Genomic DNA, 18,357 nt, shown 5'->3' with positions numbered 1-18,357 from the left:
CAGTTCTGAAGCTGCGCGCAGCGGCAGGGGTATGCGGTTCACTGTAGCGGACAGCTATTTGCGCCTGCGCGGTTGCGAGGAGGTAGAAATGAGCAAGGTGCTCCAAATCGGTAGCATCTGAAGATCTATCGCGAATCGTTATCGTACCTCATATTTCCGCAACTGCTTTTTGGTGTTCTCGAGCTCTCGCACGATGCGGTCTTCCAGTTGAGATTTTGTTCCTCCTACAGGAGTTGCATCGCGCCTCAAGCTGTCGCTCTCATCATGTAGGCGAGTCAGATCCTCGATGATCTTCTGTTTGGTTGATAGCTCTTGACGAAGATTACTGGAATCGGCTTGGAGCTTCTCGCATTGCTCCTTGACATCTTCCAGCGCTATGAGAAAACAAAGCAGGCACAATCATTGTGAGTCACCTTGATGGTCTCCAATTTCCAGAGCATCCGGCGCTTACTCTTCTGCTGCTCTCGCAGTGATCGTTCCGTTTGCTGAACCCTCTCCTTCCAATGATCCCGCTCAACCTCCAAGTCTTTGATCTCTCGTGTCATTGCCTGTATCGAGATCTTTTGCTGCTGATTGACGCGATTCAGTTGATCCTCCAGCGATTCCTTCGACTTTGTGAAATCTTGAGCGGCCTTTTCCGTCTGAATCTTGCGGGTACGTTCAACAGCAACAAGATGCTCCAAACGTTCCGCCTTAACTTTCTCGGCCTGCATTTCGGCTTGGAGTGTTTCACGATCCGTGTCGGCTTTCTGCAGTGCTTTGCTTAGCCGCTCGACGTCGAGGGCGGCGGCGGTGAGACGCTTCTGGAGATCATCACGTTGGCGGTCTATAGAGGCGGCAAGGTCACGAGACGCGGCCACATCTCTGACCAGTCTCGCTTTGTCGGCCTGGAGATTGGCCACATTTCTGGCGTTGGCCGCAAGGGCGCGTGCTGCGTTCGCTGCCTGTTTCTCGTGAGCCGCCAGATCCAGTTTGGCTTTTGTCAGATCAGCGCTAGTTTCGTCGAGCGCTTGTTGAAGCGCCATCACGCGTTTATCCCTGACAACCATTTCCATGCGCATGTTACTGCTCTCCTCGCCCGCCATTTTGACGCTGGTGTCCAAGCGTTCGTGCTCGCCGACGAGTTTGCGGTATGCGGCCATCAGGTGCTCACGCTCTTGATCTTTCGCCAAGAGAAGGTCATCCAATTGCTTGATCTGGCTCTCGCTCTCCATCAGCTCCGCTTTGAATCTTTCCCGCTCATTCGTGGTCTCCTCCAACAGCGCGTTCAATCGTTGATTTTCTTTGCTGACTGCACCGAGATCAGAACCAACGTTGCTGGCTTCCTCCGTCAATCTCTTGCACTCCGCCGCCCATCGGTCCCTATCCTGTGTCGCTTTGTTCAAGTTCTGTCGAAGAACACTGATCTGACCTTCGCGCTCGTTCAAATGCTCTTTCATTGATTGGATCTGGTCATGCAAGGTATCAGCCTCTTGCTGTGCGTTCACGGCAGCGGCCTCAGCTTTTTCCACCAACTGTTCCAGCTCGACTATCCTTTCACATTTGCGATCCATCTCATCCCGATCTCGATCACGCTGCCGATCAATCTCCATAAATAGGGCTTTCTGCTCTTGTATCTGCCGCGTTTTTGTCTCGCTCTCTTTGCAAAACCGCTCACACTCAGTCGTAGACCTCGCCAGTCGTGCCTCCATGTCAGCCACTTTGGACCTCAGCCCGCGTGCTGTGTAAGCTTCGCGGTCCTCGTTTGCCTTAAGATCCACGATATCCATCCTCAACGCCGCTTCTTCCCGTTGCAAATCAGCCACAGCCCGCTGAGCAGCCTCCGCGTTGCGTTGAGCATCTTGCCATTGCGACTTTATGGCATCACGTTCACCTTCCCGCGCTCGTAGTTCGCGACGAAGGCGGTCGACCTCGTCTTCTAATCGTTGGACGGCATCCGACGTGCTTTCACCGCCTTCGCGATGCCGCACTACCGTGGCCTGCAAATCACGCTGAAGGATCTCAATCTCGCCTTGAAGATGCTGTATCGTAGCTTGCGCTGCTCGGAGGTCTGCGTTTTCATTGCCCGTTGACTGGGCAACGTCAGCCGCGGTATTGCGAACAGGGGACATGGTGGGAGCAGAAGGCTCCGGGGGTGCTGTCGGTCTTGGTGGCGGCTGCTGCCCCACTGGTGTTGATAAGTCTGCGGGATGAATTCTCCGGAATAGCTGCAGCTCTTCATTGACCTGCTCGTACAGAGCTGCAATGTTGTCCCGGTCATTCGTCACAGCTTCAATGCATCGCTGGACCTCGCTCAACTGCTCCTCGAAATGCTGGAGTACCACAATCAGTTCGTCACGTTCATGTGAGACAGTCTGATATTGTTGTTGAAGCTGATTTAGTCGTTCAGTACTCTCCTTTTGTTCATATACAGCCCTGGCCAACGATTCCCGCAATGGCTCGCATTCCGCAAGACGATCTTGCGCCTTGCGCTGGAAATCCTGGGCTCGCGCTCTCGTCGCTTCCAAATCCTTTTCCAAGGCGTGCGCCCGTTCGAGCTTGTGCTTCATGCCCTTCAAATCATTCTCGAGTGCCCATTTTTGAGCTTCGAGCTCACTCGCTCGCCCTTTCAGGGTTGCATTTTCGATTTTGAGCTTGCCTAGTTCGGCATGCAGCTTCTCCGCCGCGGTGGTCACCGCCGCTGTCGCTGTTGATGACGACGGTGGGTTGTTTGCGAACTGATCGACGGCTTCAGGGCGCGCAGTAGCCGACAGGCTTGCCTGCAGACGCTCGTTCTCTGCTCTCAAAGCTTCCAGCTCAGCTCGGAGAGACCCTACTCCAGACGCCTCAGAATTCACCGTCCTCGTAGACCCCATCACACTGTCAATGGTGGCTCCCTTGGTCGGGCTTCGTAAAGATGATCGCAAATCTTCGCGATCAGTCTTGCTGTTGCGCGCGGCTTTGTTAGGGGATGGACTCCTCGGCAGCGGCGCCGAGAATCTCTGTCGCTCTTTTTGCAGCTGGGCCAGAATATCCTTCTTTTCGGTCTCAAAGGATTTATACAGCGCCTTCTTGTCATCCTCATGAGCAGCAATCTCTTTCTCGAGGGCTTCCACATGCTCATGGAATAAATCTGATTGGGCTTCAAGCTGTGCTATCCGCTGCCTGGCCGCGTCGAGGTCCTGGATGACATGCTGTTTCGCATTGGTGGCTCCAGCTGTTGACTTGAACTGCACGCTGGAGAACTGCTGTGCACAGGCGATTTCCAGTTGAGTTCCCAGCCGCGCAATCTCCTGATTCCGGGAGATCATCTGTTTGCGGAGCACATCCAGTTCGGTCTCCAGTTCACCGTTCTTGGCAGAGACCAGCTCCATCTCTTTTAAGAGCGCCTGAATCCGCTTTTCCGAGAGAGCAACCAGGTCGGCCACGACGGGATCTGGGTATGGGAAGGCGGGTATGTGGGCCGCGTCATTATCCTGGGGCTCCAATCCCGTCTCAATATCGAACTTCTGAATCCTCTCATAGACTTCTTCCGCTGTTTGTTCGTTCGGCGGAGCGTGCCCTTTCGGGACTGGGGCTGTCGTAGCCCTCGGCCTCGGTTTGACCCTCCCGTCAGTCCCGGAGACATCAAAGGTAACATCGCCATCGCCCGTCCTCTCCTTGAAAACACCAAACTTGATGAACACCTCCTCCGCCTTCCGTTTAACGGTCTCCACCTTCTTCTGCTCGGCCTCAACACGATGCGCATATTGCGATGCCACAAAGCGCAGATCGGCGGACTGCGTTTCCAGACGCCTCGTCATCTGAGCAGTTCGCCTATCGCGTTCATCCCGTTCATCGGCTAGCCGTACCAGGTCTCGGTGCAGATGGTTGTTTTCAGCTGTTAGTCTGCTGATTTCATTGCGAAGGGACTCGATCTATTATTGGAATTTGACCCGTAACCGAACAGGTAGTCAGTTTTCGCTCCCTCAACAAAGATAAGCAGGGGCTGAACCATGCCCGGAAAAGGTGACATCTTCCCCCGTCCGGAAGCTCAAAGCTTCCGCTGCGTACCTCACCTGACGCAATGCCGCCCCAGGTCCACTAATCTCCTTCACAGAGTCCTCCTTCAACTTCCGGCACGTCTCCGTCGTCACCAGCAAGTCTGCCAGCAGCCGCTCGACAAGCGATATTGCACCTTCAGGGAGGGCTTCTTTATAGCCGAGCTTCTGAAGACGATGCCGAAGCGTTGCGCTGTCGAGGGATCCCGTGGACGGGACGACACCTTTGTTCGAGCGCTCGGGTGAAACATTCCGGGCGGTCGTGGCGGCCATTGTGTGCACGGACAAATCTGGCGAATTACACTTCCTGAGGAAGTAGGTTCTGGGGAAAGGTGCACATATGTGGAAAGCCTCACGTCTCGCCGACTCGCAGCCGTAACGCCAAGTGTTACGATCTCCCAAATCTTGTGAGAATTTCGCACCTGCTACCCAGCCTGCTACCAAGATGCTCGAAAGTTTGAGACTGATTTGAGACGCGCCTTTCGGACATCGTGGCAACGCTAACGCTGAAAGCCATGAACCAGGACAAGACGGAGGACGGCCTCAAAATGGAACTCGGAAACAGCTGCTTTCACAATTTAACATATTCGTCTGGAGCAAGATTGTATGGGGAAAGGAGGGAATACGCCGCAAAATTATACGCCGGAAGAAATAAGGCACTATGGACGACGACCGATATACACCGATTCACCAAAATTCTCACTGAAGAACCACGTAATTTGCCGGGAACTGTGGATGTAAAGAAGTCGGTGTCAGTACCGAAATAAATGAGGACCATCCAACCAAGCGAGTACACACCGCGCCTTCTCGGCCGTTACAACGGCCCGTCCACCAATCGTTCTGGTTGTTCGTCTGCTTCGTAATGGCGATGATGTCACCTTTCCTGAAGGAAAGGTCATCCGCTCGCTCACCAGCGAAATCGTACATCGCGATGGCACTGGCACTGGTCTTCCTTGCCGGTGGTGGTGGGGGAGCGGCAACAACGGCAGGACCGGACGGTCTCACGAAGCCTCCAACCTTCTCTGTCGGGGCGCCGGCGAGGTTCGCCCACTGAGCGGGCTGCGCGACAGGGGTCGGTTGTTGCGTACCGAATGGTGTTGCGGCGACAATGGCGGCTGCGGCTGCGGGAGATGGCGGTACGACAGGGGGAGGAGAGTTGTTGCTGTTCTTCTTGAAGTTGGAAAGGAATCCTTGACCGGGAGTATGAGGATTCGCCGCTGCGTGCTCGGCAATGGCTCCGAATTTTATGTCAAGTGCTCTGTAAGCGAACGCATTGAGGTCAGCATTCACTTCCCACTATAGACGATATCGAAACAGAGGACGTAGTACCTGTAAAGGTCATCCGCAGCCGGAGGCGGTGTAACCCCACCGGTCAGGATCTCCTTGGCGCTGACCTTCCTGTTGTAGAAGGAAGCGTTCGCATCTTTGCGCTCAATAATGGCAGATCCCTCGATCGACACTCCAGCAAACAGTCCTCGCGTTTTGCTGCATTCATAATATATCGGCTCGATTAGCTTGACGAAACTCGAGGCACGATGCGCGGAAATTCCCGGAACTAACCTGTACGAGAAGATGGCGGCAAGATTTCCAATGGTTCCGGCGGCTTCGACATTACGACCGACAGGGCCAGCAGCAACTACAGGCTTGTCGTGAGTCGCACGTACATTGCGGGCAGAATACATTTCACATACGTACCAGAGAGGTTTCCTCCCAATGTGATGTTTCCTCCATGGCAGAAGGCGCGAACAGCGTCCTTGGTGTTCAAAATGATGACAAAATCCGTCAATTCGGCACCGATTTGACCTCCAACACCCATTCCCGCCGTGCCCTGCGGTCCAAGAAGAGTATATTTTCGTTAACTCCGTAGCGTCCACCAAATCTGCTGAACCTTAGAAGTCGAGGAACATACGATTGCCGAGGGAGCTGACCAAGCTGTGATATGAATTGAAAACAAAGTCAAAAGCGATGAGGCGATTGATATACGCAGGATGATACGCTATGTTCCTTCACTTACATCCATCTTCAAGTCTATGCGATGGTGATGATACGGGTGGAGGTGAGAGTGGAAAGGTCAGCAACGTATCCTGCGGGGACGTTGGGAGAATGGGTAGACCTACTTTGCAATCACAAGACCAGACCCCGCACGGCCCGTGAATAGGAAGCCAGCCTTAATGACCGTCAATACGGCTATTCCTTTTGCATTCGCTGCAAGACAAAAGAGCTTGAGCATCCAACTCATACTCCACATAGAAATGCCTACGGCCTCCTCAAGTACCTATGACGTGAGACGGAATGAGCTGGTCGGGCCCACGACCGGTTGCCGGTTTGATAAAATGCTCGATTGTCTTCGCAGCCTATACATAAATCCTGGACATCAATTTCCGTCGACGTCGGACGATTTCCATGGAACCCTCAGGTTTACCTTTTTACATTCCGCGGCCATATCCGTTGGTAGTGGTGAGTTGACCATATTTCCTGCTTTCTCTATTAAAGGTTTGCGAGTTGATGTTGGTTGAAGTCGTAAAGCTACTTGCTGAAGTTCAAATTCAAGGTGCATGTGGGAGTGGGAAAGGGGTGTCGAGCCTTTTTGAAGGTCCTTGCGGTGTGGTGACGTGGGGGTTCCATCTGGTTCCCCTCGTGCATCCGTCACTTTTGCAGCCTCTTTTTGCCGATGCCAAGCGAGTCAAAAATTCATCATTCATCATCACTACCGCAATTGGACGCCCACCTCCGACTTTTACTTACCCGATCCGCGGCTTCTTGGCAGATGGAGGCTCAGCGCAAAGACCGAGTCGTGGCACGATTCCACATTTAATCCAAGTTTACCTCACATGACTTTGACTGATCTACTTTAATTCTTAGCCTCACCGTCGTCCGCAAACGCAGCGCCTCATCATCACTGAGCGCACCTTCCTCCTCCCAACTTCGGAGATCTCGTTTTCCCACGCTCGCTACTACATACATACAGTCTTGCCACACAGCGGGTATCATCACCTAGTTACTGTTCTCAAGTGCTCGCCGCCATTGTCCTTCACCAGAAGCGAGTTTGAGGAGCATCACATTTCCGCCCGCACGTCACATAGTCACTCGCCCGGCATGTCCAAGATGTCTATGGACACGAACCTCATCAAGACAGGTTTGTGCTCCCCTTCCAGGCTGTGTTCTAACTGAAAGCTTCGTCACTCAAACTCACTGCTTCTGTCCCCACTCATGTAGTGAATAAGCTGCAAGATGCCTTTGCCGCTGTTGGGGTTGCCAATCCTATCGACCTTCCCCAGGTACATATACAGCTGTCAATTCCACGGGGGAAGCTGGGGGTGGCCGAACGTTGGGGATTCGACTTATGAGCCACCAGCTGGATGCTGGCTTCCAAGCTCACCGAGAAGAATGCGAAGCATTCATATCCAGGAAGGTCACGATGCTGCTGGATGCCTAGAGGCCGGCCAAACACGGACGCCTACGATAACTTGTGGAGAGAGTCCATTGAACCTACGCGAAACGCACGCTGAAGTGTTTGAAAGAGGGACAAATACGTCTGACCATGAATCGTTTCGACAGATCACCGTCATTGGAAGTCAGAGTAGTGGGAAGAGTTCCGTGTTGGAGAACATTGTAGGACGGGACTTCCTACCCCGAGGTGAGTGCTTAGCGATTTGCGATTTTCCAACGCCCTGTTTGTACTTACTGCATGTTTACAGGAACTGGTATCGTTACTCGGCGACCTCTCGTCCTTCAGCTCATCAATCGTCCCAACTCGAAAGGCGAAGTAGGCGGAGTTGCGTCTGAAGAATTCGATACCGCAGCACTGAAACAGGAATCTGCCGGCGGCGCATCCACGCCAACAGCCCCCTCTGAGGTGGACGAATGGGGGGAGTTCTTACATATTCCCGGGAAGAAGTTCTCAAACTTCGATGAGATTCGGGAGGAGATTGTCAAAGAGACGGAGGCCAAGACCGGGAAAAATGCTGGAATCTCTCCTGAGCCCATCAATCTGCGTATTTACTCGCCGAACGTGCTAACGCTGACTTTGGTCGATCTCCCCGGATTAACCAAAGTTCCGGTTGGAGATCAGCCGAAAGACATTGAAAAGCAAATCCGTGACATGCTTATGAAGTTCATTACAAAGAACAATGCCATTATTCTGGCTGTCACTGCTGGAAACACGGATTTGGCGAACTCAGATGGATTGAAGTTGGCTCGCGAAGTGGATCCTGAGGGTGTGCGGACTATCGGAGTCCTGACCAAAATCGACTTGATGGATCAAGGCACAGATGTCGTTGATATCCTTGCTGGACGTGTTATTCCGCTCCGACTGGGTAAGGGCGATCGGGCGATTGAGCGATTGTCGACATCGAATCGGGTCCATAAGTACTAACGCCTGGAATGTAGGTTACGTCCCCGTTATCAACCGTGGACAGCGGGATATCGAGAACAAGAAGAAGATCTCATTGGCTCTGGACGCCGAACGCAACTTCTTCGAAGGTCACCCTTCCTACAAGTCGAAGGCGCAATACTGTGGCACACCGTTCTTGGCGCGCAAGCTGAACATGGTGCGTTCAATTGGATGATACCTTGCCGGACTAGTCAGTTCTAATGGGTTCCTGTGTCAGATTCTCATGCACCACATTCGCAACACACTGCCTGAGATCAAGGCCAAGATCCAAGCTGGCCTTGTCAAGTACACTCAAGAACTCGCTCAATTGGGTGATGTGCTTACTGAGGATCAATCAAGTCAGGTAAGCCTTTACCGCGATGGATTTCCATCACCCCTCTCACGTATCTGACCCCGTCGATGACTGCAGTCAAACATCATCCTCAACGTGATCACCGAGTTCACAAACGAGTACCGCACGATCATCGATGGTACTTCCAACGAAATCACCAGCGATGAGCTCAGTGGAGGAGCTCGTGTTAGCTTCGTGTTTCACGAGATCTTCGGATCCGCTATTCGCAGCATGGATCCTTTCGACCAGATCAAGGATGTGGATATTCGTACTATTCTGTACAACTCTTCGGGATCTTCCCCTGCGCTTTTCGTTGGGACCGCTGCTTTTGTGCGTATGAGACCCTGCGCGCTTATGTGTGCATTCATTCTGCAAGGTTTTTGGGACTTATCATATGACATCCCACCACAGGAGGTGCTTGTGAAGCAGCAGATCAGGAGGCTGGAGGAGCCAAGTTTGAAATGTGCTTCCATGATCTACGACGAGTTGGTTCGCATTCTCAACAAGCTGTTGCAGAAGCAGGTACGGATGCTTGGAAACCTTGAACGAGGGTTGAGGATGGGAGTCTGAGCTGCAACTATGACTCTGCAGATCTTCAAGCGTTTCCCGGCCATGAGGGAAAAGTTTTACGGGGTTGTTATCAACTTCTTCAAGGTACATACTGAAAAGGAAAGTTGCACCTCTGCGGCAACGTTACTTACTATTGTTTGCCTATCTGTCTCCAGAAATGTATGATCCCAACCAACAAGCTCGTGCAAGATCTCATTGCGTAAGTTTACAGCGATTCATCGACGATCGAAAGGAGAGTCGATTGATCAGCATTCATGGTTTTCAGCGGAGAGGCATGCTATGTCAACACGGGGCATCCGGATTTCATTACTGGGCACAAGGTAGTGTCCTTACGTTTATGGAGGCGAAAATCAGGCTTCTAGAAACTTACAACACTTGCGAAACTAGGCGATGGCGATCATCAACGACCGAGTAGTGGCATCCAAGGCGCCCCCACCACCCCCACCAGTCGACCCTAAGAACCCCCGATCAGTCGCTCAATCCCCGGCTGCACAGTTGCCGCAAAGAGATCCCAACGCCGACATCATCGCCCAAGCAAACAACAGTGATGGCTTCTTTGGCAGCTTCTTCTCCAAGAAGAGGAGGCCTGGAGTTCTCGAGAACCCTCCTCCGGTGTTGAAGGCGTCTGGGAACTTGTCCGAGAGGGAGTATATTGAATGTGAAGTCATCAGTGAGTGTCAGAATCTTCCGCCTGACCACCACGTCTGTTGCGAACGTCACTAATATCACCTGTCCATTGTGTCGATTATAGAGCTTCTGCTCCTATCCTACTTCTCCATCGTCAAGCGCACCGTCTCCGACCTGGTGCCTAAATTTGTCATGCTCAAGCTCGTCCAGCACACGAAAGAAGAGCTTCAGCGGGAGCTCCTCGCCGAGCTCTACAAGAAGGAGGTCTTCGACGACGCTCTCCAAGAAAGCGATTTCACCAAGCAGAGACGCCAAGAGTGCAGGAAAATGATTGAGGCGCTCCAGAAAGCGGACGAGATCATTGCCGCGGTCTGAGCGACGCTGAAGCGCTTGTGCGGGGTCACACACTGTCTCTGTTTTGTATCACATACTCTTCTTTCATCATAGGCTATCCTCTTGTGTTCCTCATTGTCTAATGTAGACTAGATCTATATGCTTTCTATGGTACGCCTATCTCAGGATACGTCCAGCATCATGCCCGCGTCGGCCCCCAGCGCCGAAAGCGACTCTTTGCCTTTCATAATCTCGGCGTTAACGAAGCAGTCGGTGGATCGACTACTGTCGGCTTCGTCGGATTTGCTGCCCTGGGGTGCAGTTCTTCCAATGCGGATCTCAACGCGACAGCCAAATCCTGAATCTCCTCCGCAGTGTTATGAGCGTGCAAACACACCCTCACGCGTTCCGTCCCCACAGGTACAGTCGGCGACCTAATCGGCCTGACATCAAACCTCTTGTCCTGCAACACCTTCGCCAGCATGACCACGTTCGCGTTGCCCGGAAACACGATCCCTTGCACCATCGTATCGGAATGCAGCAGCTCGACAGTGGGTGGCAGGTCCCGCATCGCGGATTTGAACACTTCGATCAGACCGTTCAGTCTCGCTTGTCGCGCTTCCGCTTCCCCCTCCATCACCTCGTAAGCGCACCGGATGGCGAGTAAGGCGTGTCCGGCCATCATGGTGCTGTACACCAGTGGCCGGGCGTAATTGCACAGGTACTCTCGCAATACCGCGGGACCGAGCACGACGGCCCCATGTGCGCCTACGGCCTTCCCAAAGGTATGTAACCGGGCAAAGACCTTAGATTCGAGCCCTAGGTGGCTGACTAGCCCACGGCCACCGGCTCCATAAGTGCCTGTCGAATGCGCTTCGTCAACCACTAGGATCGCACGACCGTCAAACCGCGACAAGAGGGTTGCAATCTCTCTCAACGGGGCGATATCGCCATCCATGGAGTAGAGAGACTCGATGGCGACAACCACCGTTTTACAGTACTTTCGTCCGTTCTGTGCCGCCTCCTCCTCTGACCCAAGCATATGCACCAAAACATTCTCCAAATCCTCCACATCATTATGCCTGAAGCTCCTCACATTCTCCCGTCGAGCCCTGCACATCCGTATCCCATCATGCATCGAAGCGTGCACGAACTCGTCGTGTAACACCCCGCCGTCCGGCTGCGGTAATGTTGATAACAGCGATAGGTTTGCATCGTATCCGCTGTTGAAGAGGAGGGCCGAAGGGGAAGAGTGGTAGTCGGCGAGATATTGTTCGAGGTCGAGGGCGGTGGAGCTGTTGCCGGTGAGGAGACGGGAGCCGGTTGAGCCTAATGTCTCACGCGGCAATTGGGTGGTGTTGGATGACTGGTAAGCGTCGTCAGAGCCCGGATAGAAACGCCGACGTTGCCATGGCGCCTGGTGCTGCAGTGCAGAGAGGAAGTGCGAGTGGAGTTGCGGGGTTCGGGCCAGGCCTAGGTAATCGTTTGAGCTGAAGTCGGTGAGGCCTTGTCTGGGTATCGGAGTGGAGCGGAGGAGATTTTGTGCCCGGCGACGACTGAGGGCCACTGAGAGCTGGGTTTCGAGGGTCGTCGGGACTCCTGACTGCGAGCTCTCTATCGGCAAACCCCTCGTTCCTTGCATGCTGCTACAGTAAGCGGTTTGCCAGCCGACGCTGAAAGCGAGCACGGATGCTGCGAGCGGGGAGGAGCGGGGTCTTGCCGGTGAATGAGATTGTGCGTGACTTGCGCGTCTGATGCGCGTACAGTATAGTAGACCCTACCCACAGCTCGCATATACTGGCAAAGCTGTATGCAGAAGAGAGCATCCGGGCTATATGTACAGCGGATTCAGTGAACGCTCTTCAGCCATCCTTGCACTGGATAGCCGATTGAGTCTTATGATAATCTGCAAAACCATGGCACATATAGCTCGTTGGAGCGGAACTTCCGAGTGTGCGGTCGAGACTGCAAACAAAAGCCCAGTGAACAACTGACGGCTTTTAATCAATAAGAGCTCATGGTACTCATCCATGCGAGAGAAGAGGGTAGTTGCCATGCCCGACAAGGGGGAATGACATCAGTCAAATCCGCGATCGCAAGAAACAAAGGTAAGCCTTGTATGTCATTGTTCACCTCTTCCAACTCGCTTTTCTATGGATTCAACTCAGGTAAGTGCTGATCCCCCTATCACACCATGTCCTGACTTGCGGCCTTTTAGGTTCTCATCGGGGAGATATACCTGACGGATGTAAGTACAGGCCTTTTGGGATGAAGCGTTGCTTACATGTTTCTTGTTGAATTTCTCCGACGCGTGCTTCTCTGAAGTAAGGGCCAATCTTCCTGGCAACACCAAATCTCCTCAAACATACTGTACCATTAACGGTCCTACATTCTCCTATGTTTCTTGCGACCCTTGCGTCTTGCCAGGTTCCAAGGTGAGTTTTACTGCTCTTACGAATCCTGATGTGCGCTCCCACAGGTTCTCATCGGGAGTCACGACGGAGGTACGTGTAAAGCATTGATAATCGGCAAACCATTAACGCTTAGATCCTCTCAAACGCGTCGTTTATCCTGCTGACTCGAGGAGGTAAGTGCGAAGTGTTCCAGGGTCGGCCTGTGGCCTTTGTCATAGGCTTTCCGATCTCGTAAACTTGCAAATGTGCTATCCGAACCTCTGGACACGCCCCTCTGCTCCCCTACCTCTGCCCCTGCCTCCTTCCTCTCCCTTCCCTCTGCTCCTCCCTCTGATCCTCCCTTTGCTACTGCCGCTCCTCCTCCATCTGCTGCTCCCTCCCTCCCTGTCACTGTCAACGCTACTTTCAACCGCCTTACATGGACATATAGTCTCCGCCGTTGCTGATACGCACAGTCTCGACAACGCGGATCTCGATGAAGGGGCCCGTGAAGCGGGAACCCCTCAAACCCTCAATATCGCGGCCAGCATACTCGTTTCCTCGATGAAAACGTCCTACTCCTCCGCCGGATGGACGTCTGCAGCAGAGGGAACGTGTATGGGAAGGAATCTTGGATTGTCCCTTCCTCCTCCACAGCAGCCGGTTCCTGGTGCAGTGCGCCGACTATCGAGCGATAAAGGCTGGAAAGGAGTGGGCAGTTGGGGTGGGGGGATCACGGATCTACTGGAGGTCCACACTGCCTCGGGACACGCTTTGGTGGATATCCGTGCCGTAGCCCCGCTCCAGTGGAGGCGACCGTCGGGCTTCCTGTTTCCTGGTGTTTCCCTGTCTTTTGATTTTAGTTTGTGAGAAAAAAAAAGAGAGGAGGCGCGAACCCGTCATTTTCATATGGTCAGCTGATTGACGGCGTCCACTTCTGACTTCAAGTTCCTCAGTCTGAATTCCAACTTGCATTTTGCGAACGAGACTTTCTTCCTGTACGCATCGTGGGGAGCATAAGTCAGACAGGCTTAAGTAGGACGTGGATATCAAGCTTCCTTTCTTGTCAAACAACACCCGTCGTTTCTGGGCGAGCAGAGGCTTACTGTGCAAGATGTTACGATGGTCCGGCCGCGTTGGTCGGTCTCCCAGCTCTGGGCTCTCTGTAAGTTTGGCATGGGCCCCATCTCAATTCCACCTATAGCTCACCATGCTGTCCAAATCTCAGCTCTTGAGGCGGTCCGCCACTCGCAGTCTCGCAACAGCAGCACCAAAGTTCAAAGTCCCATTACACGATGAATGGAGCGAAATGGTGAAAAAGGAGCTGAAGGGAAAGGACCCGGTGGAGACCTTGACGTGGAACACACCCGAGGGTATTGCCGTCAAGCCACTGTACACCAAGCAAGATGTCACCGATGTGCCTGAGGAGGTACCTGGGAAGTTCCCGTTCACCAGGGGACCGTATGCCTCCATGTATACGTTTCGACCATGGACGGTCCGCCAATACGCCGGCTTCAGTACGGTAGAGAAGAGTAATGCGTTCTACAGGAAGAATCTTGCTGCCGGACAGCAGGGTCTCAGTGTGGCATTCGATCTGGCGACGCATCGTGGGTATGATAGCGACCATCCCCGTGTGACGGGTGATGTCGGGATGGCGGGTGTCGCTATCGACTCGGTTGAGGACATGAAGCGGCTATTCGACGGAATTCCGTTGAACAAGATGTCTGTGTCCATGACGATGAACGGGGCTGTGCTGCCTATTCTTGCCATGTACATTGTGGCGGGAGAGGAACAAGGGGCGCAACAGAAGGAGCTTGCAGGGACGATTCAGAACGACATTCTCAAGGAATTCATGGTCCGGAACACATTCATCTATCCTCCGGAGCCGTCGATCAAGCTTATTGGCGATATCTTTGAGTATACCGCGAAGAACATGCCCAAGTACAACTCCATTTCGATTTCTGGTTATCACATTCAAGAAGCTGGGGCCGATAACGCGCTGGAATTAGCCTTCACGATAGCGGACGGGTTGGAGTACGTTCGAACAGGTATGAGCGCTGAGGGCCGAGTCTCTTATGCCGCCGTTGAGGGTTGCGACTAAAACAAACCGGTGGCAGGTCTGAAGGCCGGCATGACTGTTGATGAGTTTGCACCACGCTTGTCGTTCTTCTTCGGTAAGAGATATTTTATGCGTGGCCTTCGATGAAACTGGCACTGATCAAAAGCTTTCAGGAATTGGGATGAACTTCTACATGGTACTTCAGCGCTTTCATAGAAAGGAGGCATCGTGCGAATACTGACTTCGAGTTCGACAGGAAATTGCCAAGCTCCGAGCAGCGCGGAGACTGTGGGCACTTATGATCAAAGAAAAGTTCCAGCCCAAAAGCAAAAAGTCCCTCCTCCTCCGAACGCACTGTCAAACCTCCGGATGGTCGCTCACCGAACAAGACCCCTACAACAACGTTATCCGCACCACCATCGAAGCCATGGCAGCCACTCTTGGCGGAACGCAGTCTCTGCACACAAACGCGTTGGATGAGGCCATCGGCCTGCCAACCGAGTTCAGTGCACGTATTGCGCGTAACACTCAATTGATCTTGCAGACCGAGGCGCATATCCCGAAGGTCGCCGATCCGTGGGGAGGAAGCTACATGATGGAGTCGTTGACCAATGAACTCTTCGATATTGCGAAGGGTATCATTGATGAGGTGGAGACCATGGGTGGGATGGCGAAGGCGGTTGCGAGTGGTATGCCGAAGCTGAGGATAGAGGAGGCTGCCGCTAAGCGACAGGCCCGTATCGATTCTGGCCAAGGTATGTCATTCCAATCCCCAACCTTCAGAAACAAGTTACCCGTTTGGCAGCCCTGACAAATATCCCTTCCGCGTGTACAGAGGTGATTGTCGGAGTCAACAAATTCCAAGTCAAAGACGACAACCCCGTCGAAGTCCTAGCCATTGACAACACCCAAGTCCGTCTCGCCCAAATCGCCAAAATCAAATCCGTCAAAGAAAACCGAAACCAAGACCAAGCCACCGCCGCCCTCGCAGCCCTCACCCAGTGCGCCGAAACCGGCAAGGGCAACACCCTAGCCCTCGCCATCGAAGCCGCCCGCGCCCGCTGCACGGTCGGCGAAATCACCAGCGCGCTCGAACAGGTCTGGGGACGGCACAACCCGACCGTGCGTGTCGTCAGCGGCGCGTACAAGTCTGAGTATGGAGACAGTGATGATATTAGCAAGACGTTGAAGATGGTGGAGGACTTTATGGAGAGGCAGGGTCGACGACCGCGTATTTTGGTGGGGAAGATGGGGCAGGATGGACATGATCGTGGCGCCAAGGTTATTGCGTCTGGGTTTGCGGATCTTGGGTTTGATGTGGATATTGGGCCTTTGTTCCAGGTAATTGCGATTGGTTTTTGAACCATCTCCCTAAGAGTTCCTAAGTTGCAACTGACATGATTTTGATGTGTTGTAGACGCCAGCAGAACTTGCCCGACAAGCTGTAGATGCTGATGTGCACGTTGTGGGTGTAAGCTCCCAAGCAGCTGGGCACAAGACGCTGGTTCCCGAACTGATCTCTGAGTACGAAATCATGTGCCACTCCTCTCCATACGTTGCTACATAAGACTGACCTCTGTTCTCACTTCAGACTGCAAAAACTCGGGGCAGGCGACCGCCTCGTCGTCGTCGGTGGCGTCATCCCGCAGCAAGACTACGCATTCCTCTACGACGCTGGAGTCGGCTGCATTTTTGGACCAGGGACAAAGATCCCCGTCGCTGCGCAGGAGGTCGTTCAGAAGATCGAGACGTGGCGCGCTAAGACTGATGGCGACGCTGCTGATGCGCCCGCACGATAAACACGTCCATTGCATTTCATATCTTGTCAATTTTCATCTTCGTTCTACGTATCCGTGAGCGCTTAGCATTGTGGGAGGACATCTTTGCCAAGCCACTTTCATCACATCCTGGAAGTACCCCACTCTTAGATTCTAGTGTAGGAAGGCCCGACAATTAGGTTTCTGCTTCGCATGTCGATGCTTGTACAGTAGGACATAAGCCGTGCAAGTAGCTATATATTGACGGTTATCGAAATCTAAACGCTTAACAAACTCCAGTTGGTTTGCGTGCGATTCATTGCCCGGCAACGGGTGTATTGGCAGCAGCATCTCCTCCCTCACCACCAATGACCGCCCATTCGCCCTCCAGATTCTCCTTCCACAGAGTGACCTTATTATCACCACAGCTGACCGCCAAAATGTTCCCGCTGGTGCTCCAGCTCACCCTCCAAACCACATCCGGGAACGGCTCACGCTTCAACAGCTTTTTGCTCCACCCAGCGCCTTGTGGATCCTGCGTCCAGATCACCACCGTCTTGTCCTGTGAGCAGGACGCGAGGTATGTCGTGGGTAGGCCGATGTTGGGTGCGAAAGCGATATCGCGGACCCAGTCGGTGTGGGCTTCCAGAACGGTTTCTTCGCTCCAGAGGGTCGGTGAGGTGGTGTCTTCACGCCAGATTTTGATGAGGTTGTCGCAGCCGGCGGTAGCGAAGCGTTTGACGAGGTTGGGTGGTGCGGAGCCGGATACCTGTATTAACGAACTGGGGCTGGTGGATGGGGCCCAGGTGACGGCGTTACAACCGATGGAGTGTGCTTGGAAGGAAATGGTGTCCCACGATCCGTCCTCTGTACGCAATTTGTCAATGTACGGTGTCTGCACCCCCGGTAGACAAAAGAAAGGCGTACCTTTGCAAGTAGAAAGGGAGACTTTCCCATCAGAAGACGCAGCAGTGAGTACAAGGCCAAATTCGTGAGGTGCCCATGCGAGGGAATTTACAGAGGCCGTATGCGTGATGTGCTCCCACACTCGAGACCAGACGCCGTTCGTCTCCTTCCAAACCGCCACCTTTGCATCATATGAGCACGATGCCAGGACATTGCCGAACTTGGGATGCGCCCATGCTATTTGCCATACGGGTCCGTCATGCCTGTTTCGTGCGAAGGAACCATGTGGTAAGTCTGGGAGAACTGCTTCCAGACGTGGTGGTCCGCTGAATCACCATACCCTCTCAAAGTGTCGATCAGGCGATGGTTTTCGCCATCGACCTCGTATATCTTAATAGTACGATCCGAAGAGCACGTCGCCAGGCGTTTGCCGTAGTAGTCCAGTTGTGCATCGTGCTGAGTGAGAAAAAAGATCAGTGGTCAAGATCGGCGGTGGTTGCGACGGTCAGGTTCAAGAGAAGCTTACGATGAGGTCCTCGTGCTGCGTGTCGAACGTCGTTATTGTACCAGCGGCCTGTAGATCGTCAGGGCGAGTGAGCTGGAAGTCAAGAAACCAGTGTCGTTGGTAAATCATATCTAGATGTCTCACCATCTTGGACACAAAAGCTTTGGAAATCGTGCGGTGAAGGTGTTGGTATTGTACTTCGAAGATAGGTCCGTGACAGACCAAAGCGCGGGGGCTGCTTCAGACTTGAAAAACCTATCTGTGGCTCAGTATCGAGAGTGCAACTGGTGATATGTTGAGCGTATGCCACTACCGGAGTTCTCTCAGACATTGGCAATGCAAGCAGCAAACGTTACGGCCCGTCCACAGCGTAAGCGGGCGTGGCGGCAGGATCAAGGCAGAAGCGACATGAGAACACGGTCTCAGGTGGACTTGAGAATTACGAGGACTTCGAGCGGCGGTTC

At 53.3% G+C, this 18,357-nt stretch overlaps 7 protein-coding genes across 7 annotated transcripts; 3 read left to right on the top strand and 4 right to left on the bottom strand.

The window, feature by feature from the left end:
• Positions 1 to 322: 322 nt before the first annotated feature.
• EV422DRAFT_109288 (uncharacterized protein) lies at positions 323 to 3,878 on the bottom strand. The gene has a single exon (XM_053064582.1). The coding sequence runs from the start codon at positions 3,780 to 3,782 to the stop codon at positions 375 to 377; it is 3,408 nt and encodes a 1,135-aa protein (XP_052924230.1). The 5' UTR covers positions 3,783 to 3,878; the 3' UTR covers positions 323 to 374.
• Positions 3,879 to 4,718: 840 nt separating this feature from the next.
• On the bottom strand, positions 4,719 to 6,489 carry EV422DRAFT_568784 (uncharacterized protein; the record flags this gene model as incomplete). Its single annotated transcript, XM_053072683.1, has 10 exons — positions 4,719 to 4,748; positions 4,818 to 5,277; positions 5,349 to 5,504; positions 5,580 to 5,655; positions 5,715 to 5,847; positions 5,929 to 5,951; positions 6,034 to 6,047; positions 6,137 to 6,224; positions 6,295 to 6,373; positions 6,442 to 6,489. The coding sequence occupies 10 exons, from the start codon at positions 6,487 to 6,489 to the stop codon at positions 4,719 to 4,721; spliced, it is 1,107 nt and encodes a 368-aa protein (XP_052924229.1).
• Positions 6,490 to 7,124: 635 nt separating this feature from the next.
• Positions 7,125 to 10,315, top strand: EV422DRAFT_568783 (Dynamin central region-domain-containing protein; the record flags this gene model as incomplete). The annotated part of the gene is made up of 13 exons (XM_053072682.1): positions 7,125 to 7,155; positions 7,236 to 7,297; positions 7,578 to 7,656; positions 7,718 to 8,335; positions 8,409 to 8,569; positions 8,630 to 8,755; positions 8,822 to 9,073; positions 9,155 to 9,265; positions 9,335 to 9,397; positions 9,469 to 9,512; positions 9,579 to 9,633; positions 9,701 to 9,983; positions 10,065 to 10,315. The coding sequence occupies 13 exons, from the start codon at positions 7,125 to 7,127 to the stop codon at positions 10,313 to 10,315; spliced, it is 2,136 nt and encodes a 711-aa protein (XP_052924228.1).
• A 202-nt stretch (positions 10,316 to 10,517) lies between these two features.
• Positions 10,518 to 11,915, bottom strand: EV422DRAFT_507431 (pyridoxal phosphate-dependent transferase; the record flags this gene model as incomplete). The annotated part of the gene is made up of 1 exon (XM_053068662.1): positions 10,518 to 11,915. One exon carries the CDS (start codon positions 11,913 to 11,915, stop codon positions 10,518 to 10,520), a length of 1,398 nt encoding a protein of 465 aa, XP_052924227.1.
• Positions 11,916 to 12,846: 931 nt separating this feature from the next.
• EV422DRAFT_534414 (uncharacterized protein) lies at positions 12,847 to 13,624 on the top strand. Its single transcript, XM_053070669.1, has one exon. The coding sequence runs from the start codon at positions 12,931 to 12,933 to the stop codon at positions 13,534 to 13,536; it is 606 nt and encodes a 201-aa protein (XP_052924226.1). The 5' UTR covers positions 12,847 to 12,930; the 3' UTR covers positions 13,537 to 13,624.
• A 252-nt stretch (positions 13,625 to 13,876) lies between these two features.
• EV422DRAFT_568781 (methylmalonyl-coenzyme A mutase-like protein) lies at positions 13,877 to 16,524 on the top strand (the record flags this gene model as incomplete). Its single annotated transcript, XM_053072681.1, has 7 exons — positions 13,877 to 14,714; positions 14,784 to 14,840; positions 14,899 to 14,921; positions 14,982 to 15,480; positions 15,561 to 16,066; positions 16,143 to 16,249; positions 16,317 to 16,524. The coding sequence occupies 7 exons, from the start codon at positions 13,877 to 13,879 to the stop codon at positions 16,522 to 16,524; spliced, it is 2,238 nt and encodes a 745-aa protein (XP_052924225.1).
• A 144-nt stretch (positions 16,525 to 16,668) lies between these two features.
• EV422DRAFT_109001 (WD40-repeat-containing domain protein) lies at positions 16,669 to 18,292 on the bottom strand. Its single transcript, XM_053064580.1, has 5 exons — positions 18,038 to 18,292; positions 17,915 to 17,962; positions 17,729 to 17,844; positions 17,410 to 17,651; positions 16,669 to 17,349 (listed from the first exon to the last, which is right to left on the bottom strand). The coding sequence occupies exons 1-5, from the start codon at positions 18,038 to 18,040 to the stop codon at positions 16,799 to 16,801; spliced, it is 960 nt and encodes a 319-aa protein (XP_052924224.1). The 5' UTR covers positions 18,041 to 18,292; the 3' UTR covers positions 16,669 to 16,798.
• Between the last annotated feature and the right edge of the window lie 65 nt (positions 18,293 to 18,357).

The sequence above is a fragment of the Fimicolochytrium jonesii genome (genome assembly GCF_025526975.1).
Source record: "Fimicolochytrium jonesii strain JEL569 chromosome Unknown EV422scaffold_17, whole genome shotgun sequence".
Lineage (NCBI taxonomy): Eukaryota > Fungi > Chytridiomycota > Chytridiomycetes > Spizellomycetales > Powellomycetaceae > Fimicolochytrium > Fimicolochytrium jonesii.
The sequence above is the reverse complement of the archived record's forward strand: the minus strand, read 5'-3'. Positions and strand labels throughout refer to the sequence as shown.

What these genes read in the sequence shown, in the direction of transcription:
- EV422DRAFT_109288 (XM_053064582.1), bottom strand. Translation starts at nt 3,782, where the DNA reads ATGACGAGGCGTCTGGAAACGCAGTCCGCCGATCTGCGCTTTGTGGCA.
- EV422DRAFT_534414 (XM_053070669.1), top strand. Translation starts at nt 12,931, where the DNA reads ATGTGCTATCCGAACCTCTGGACACGCCCCTCTGCTCCCCTACCTCTG.
- EV422DRAFT_109001 (XM_053064580.1), bottom strand. An exon ending in CGCAGCACGAGGACCTCATC is followed by an intron (nt 17,845 to 17,914) that starts GTAAGCTTCTCT and finishes TTTCTCACTCAG; the next exon opens with CACGATGCACAACTGGACTA. An exon ending in CTCCCTTTCTACTTGCAAAG is followed by an intron (nt 17,350 to 17,409) that starts GTACGCCTTTCT and finishes AATTGCGTACAG; the next exon opens with AGGACGGATCGTGGGACACC.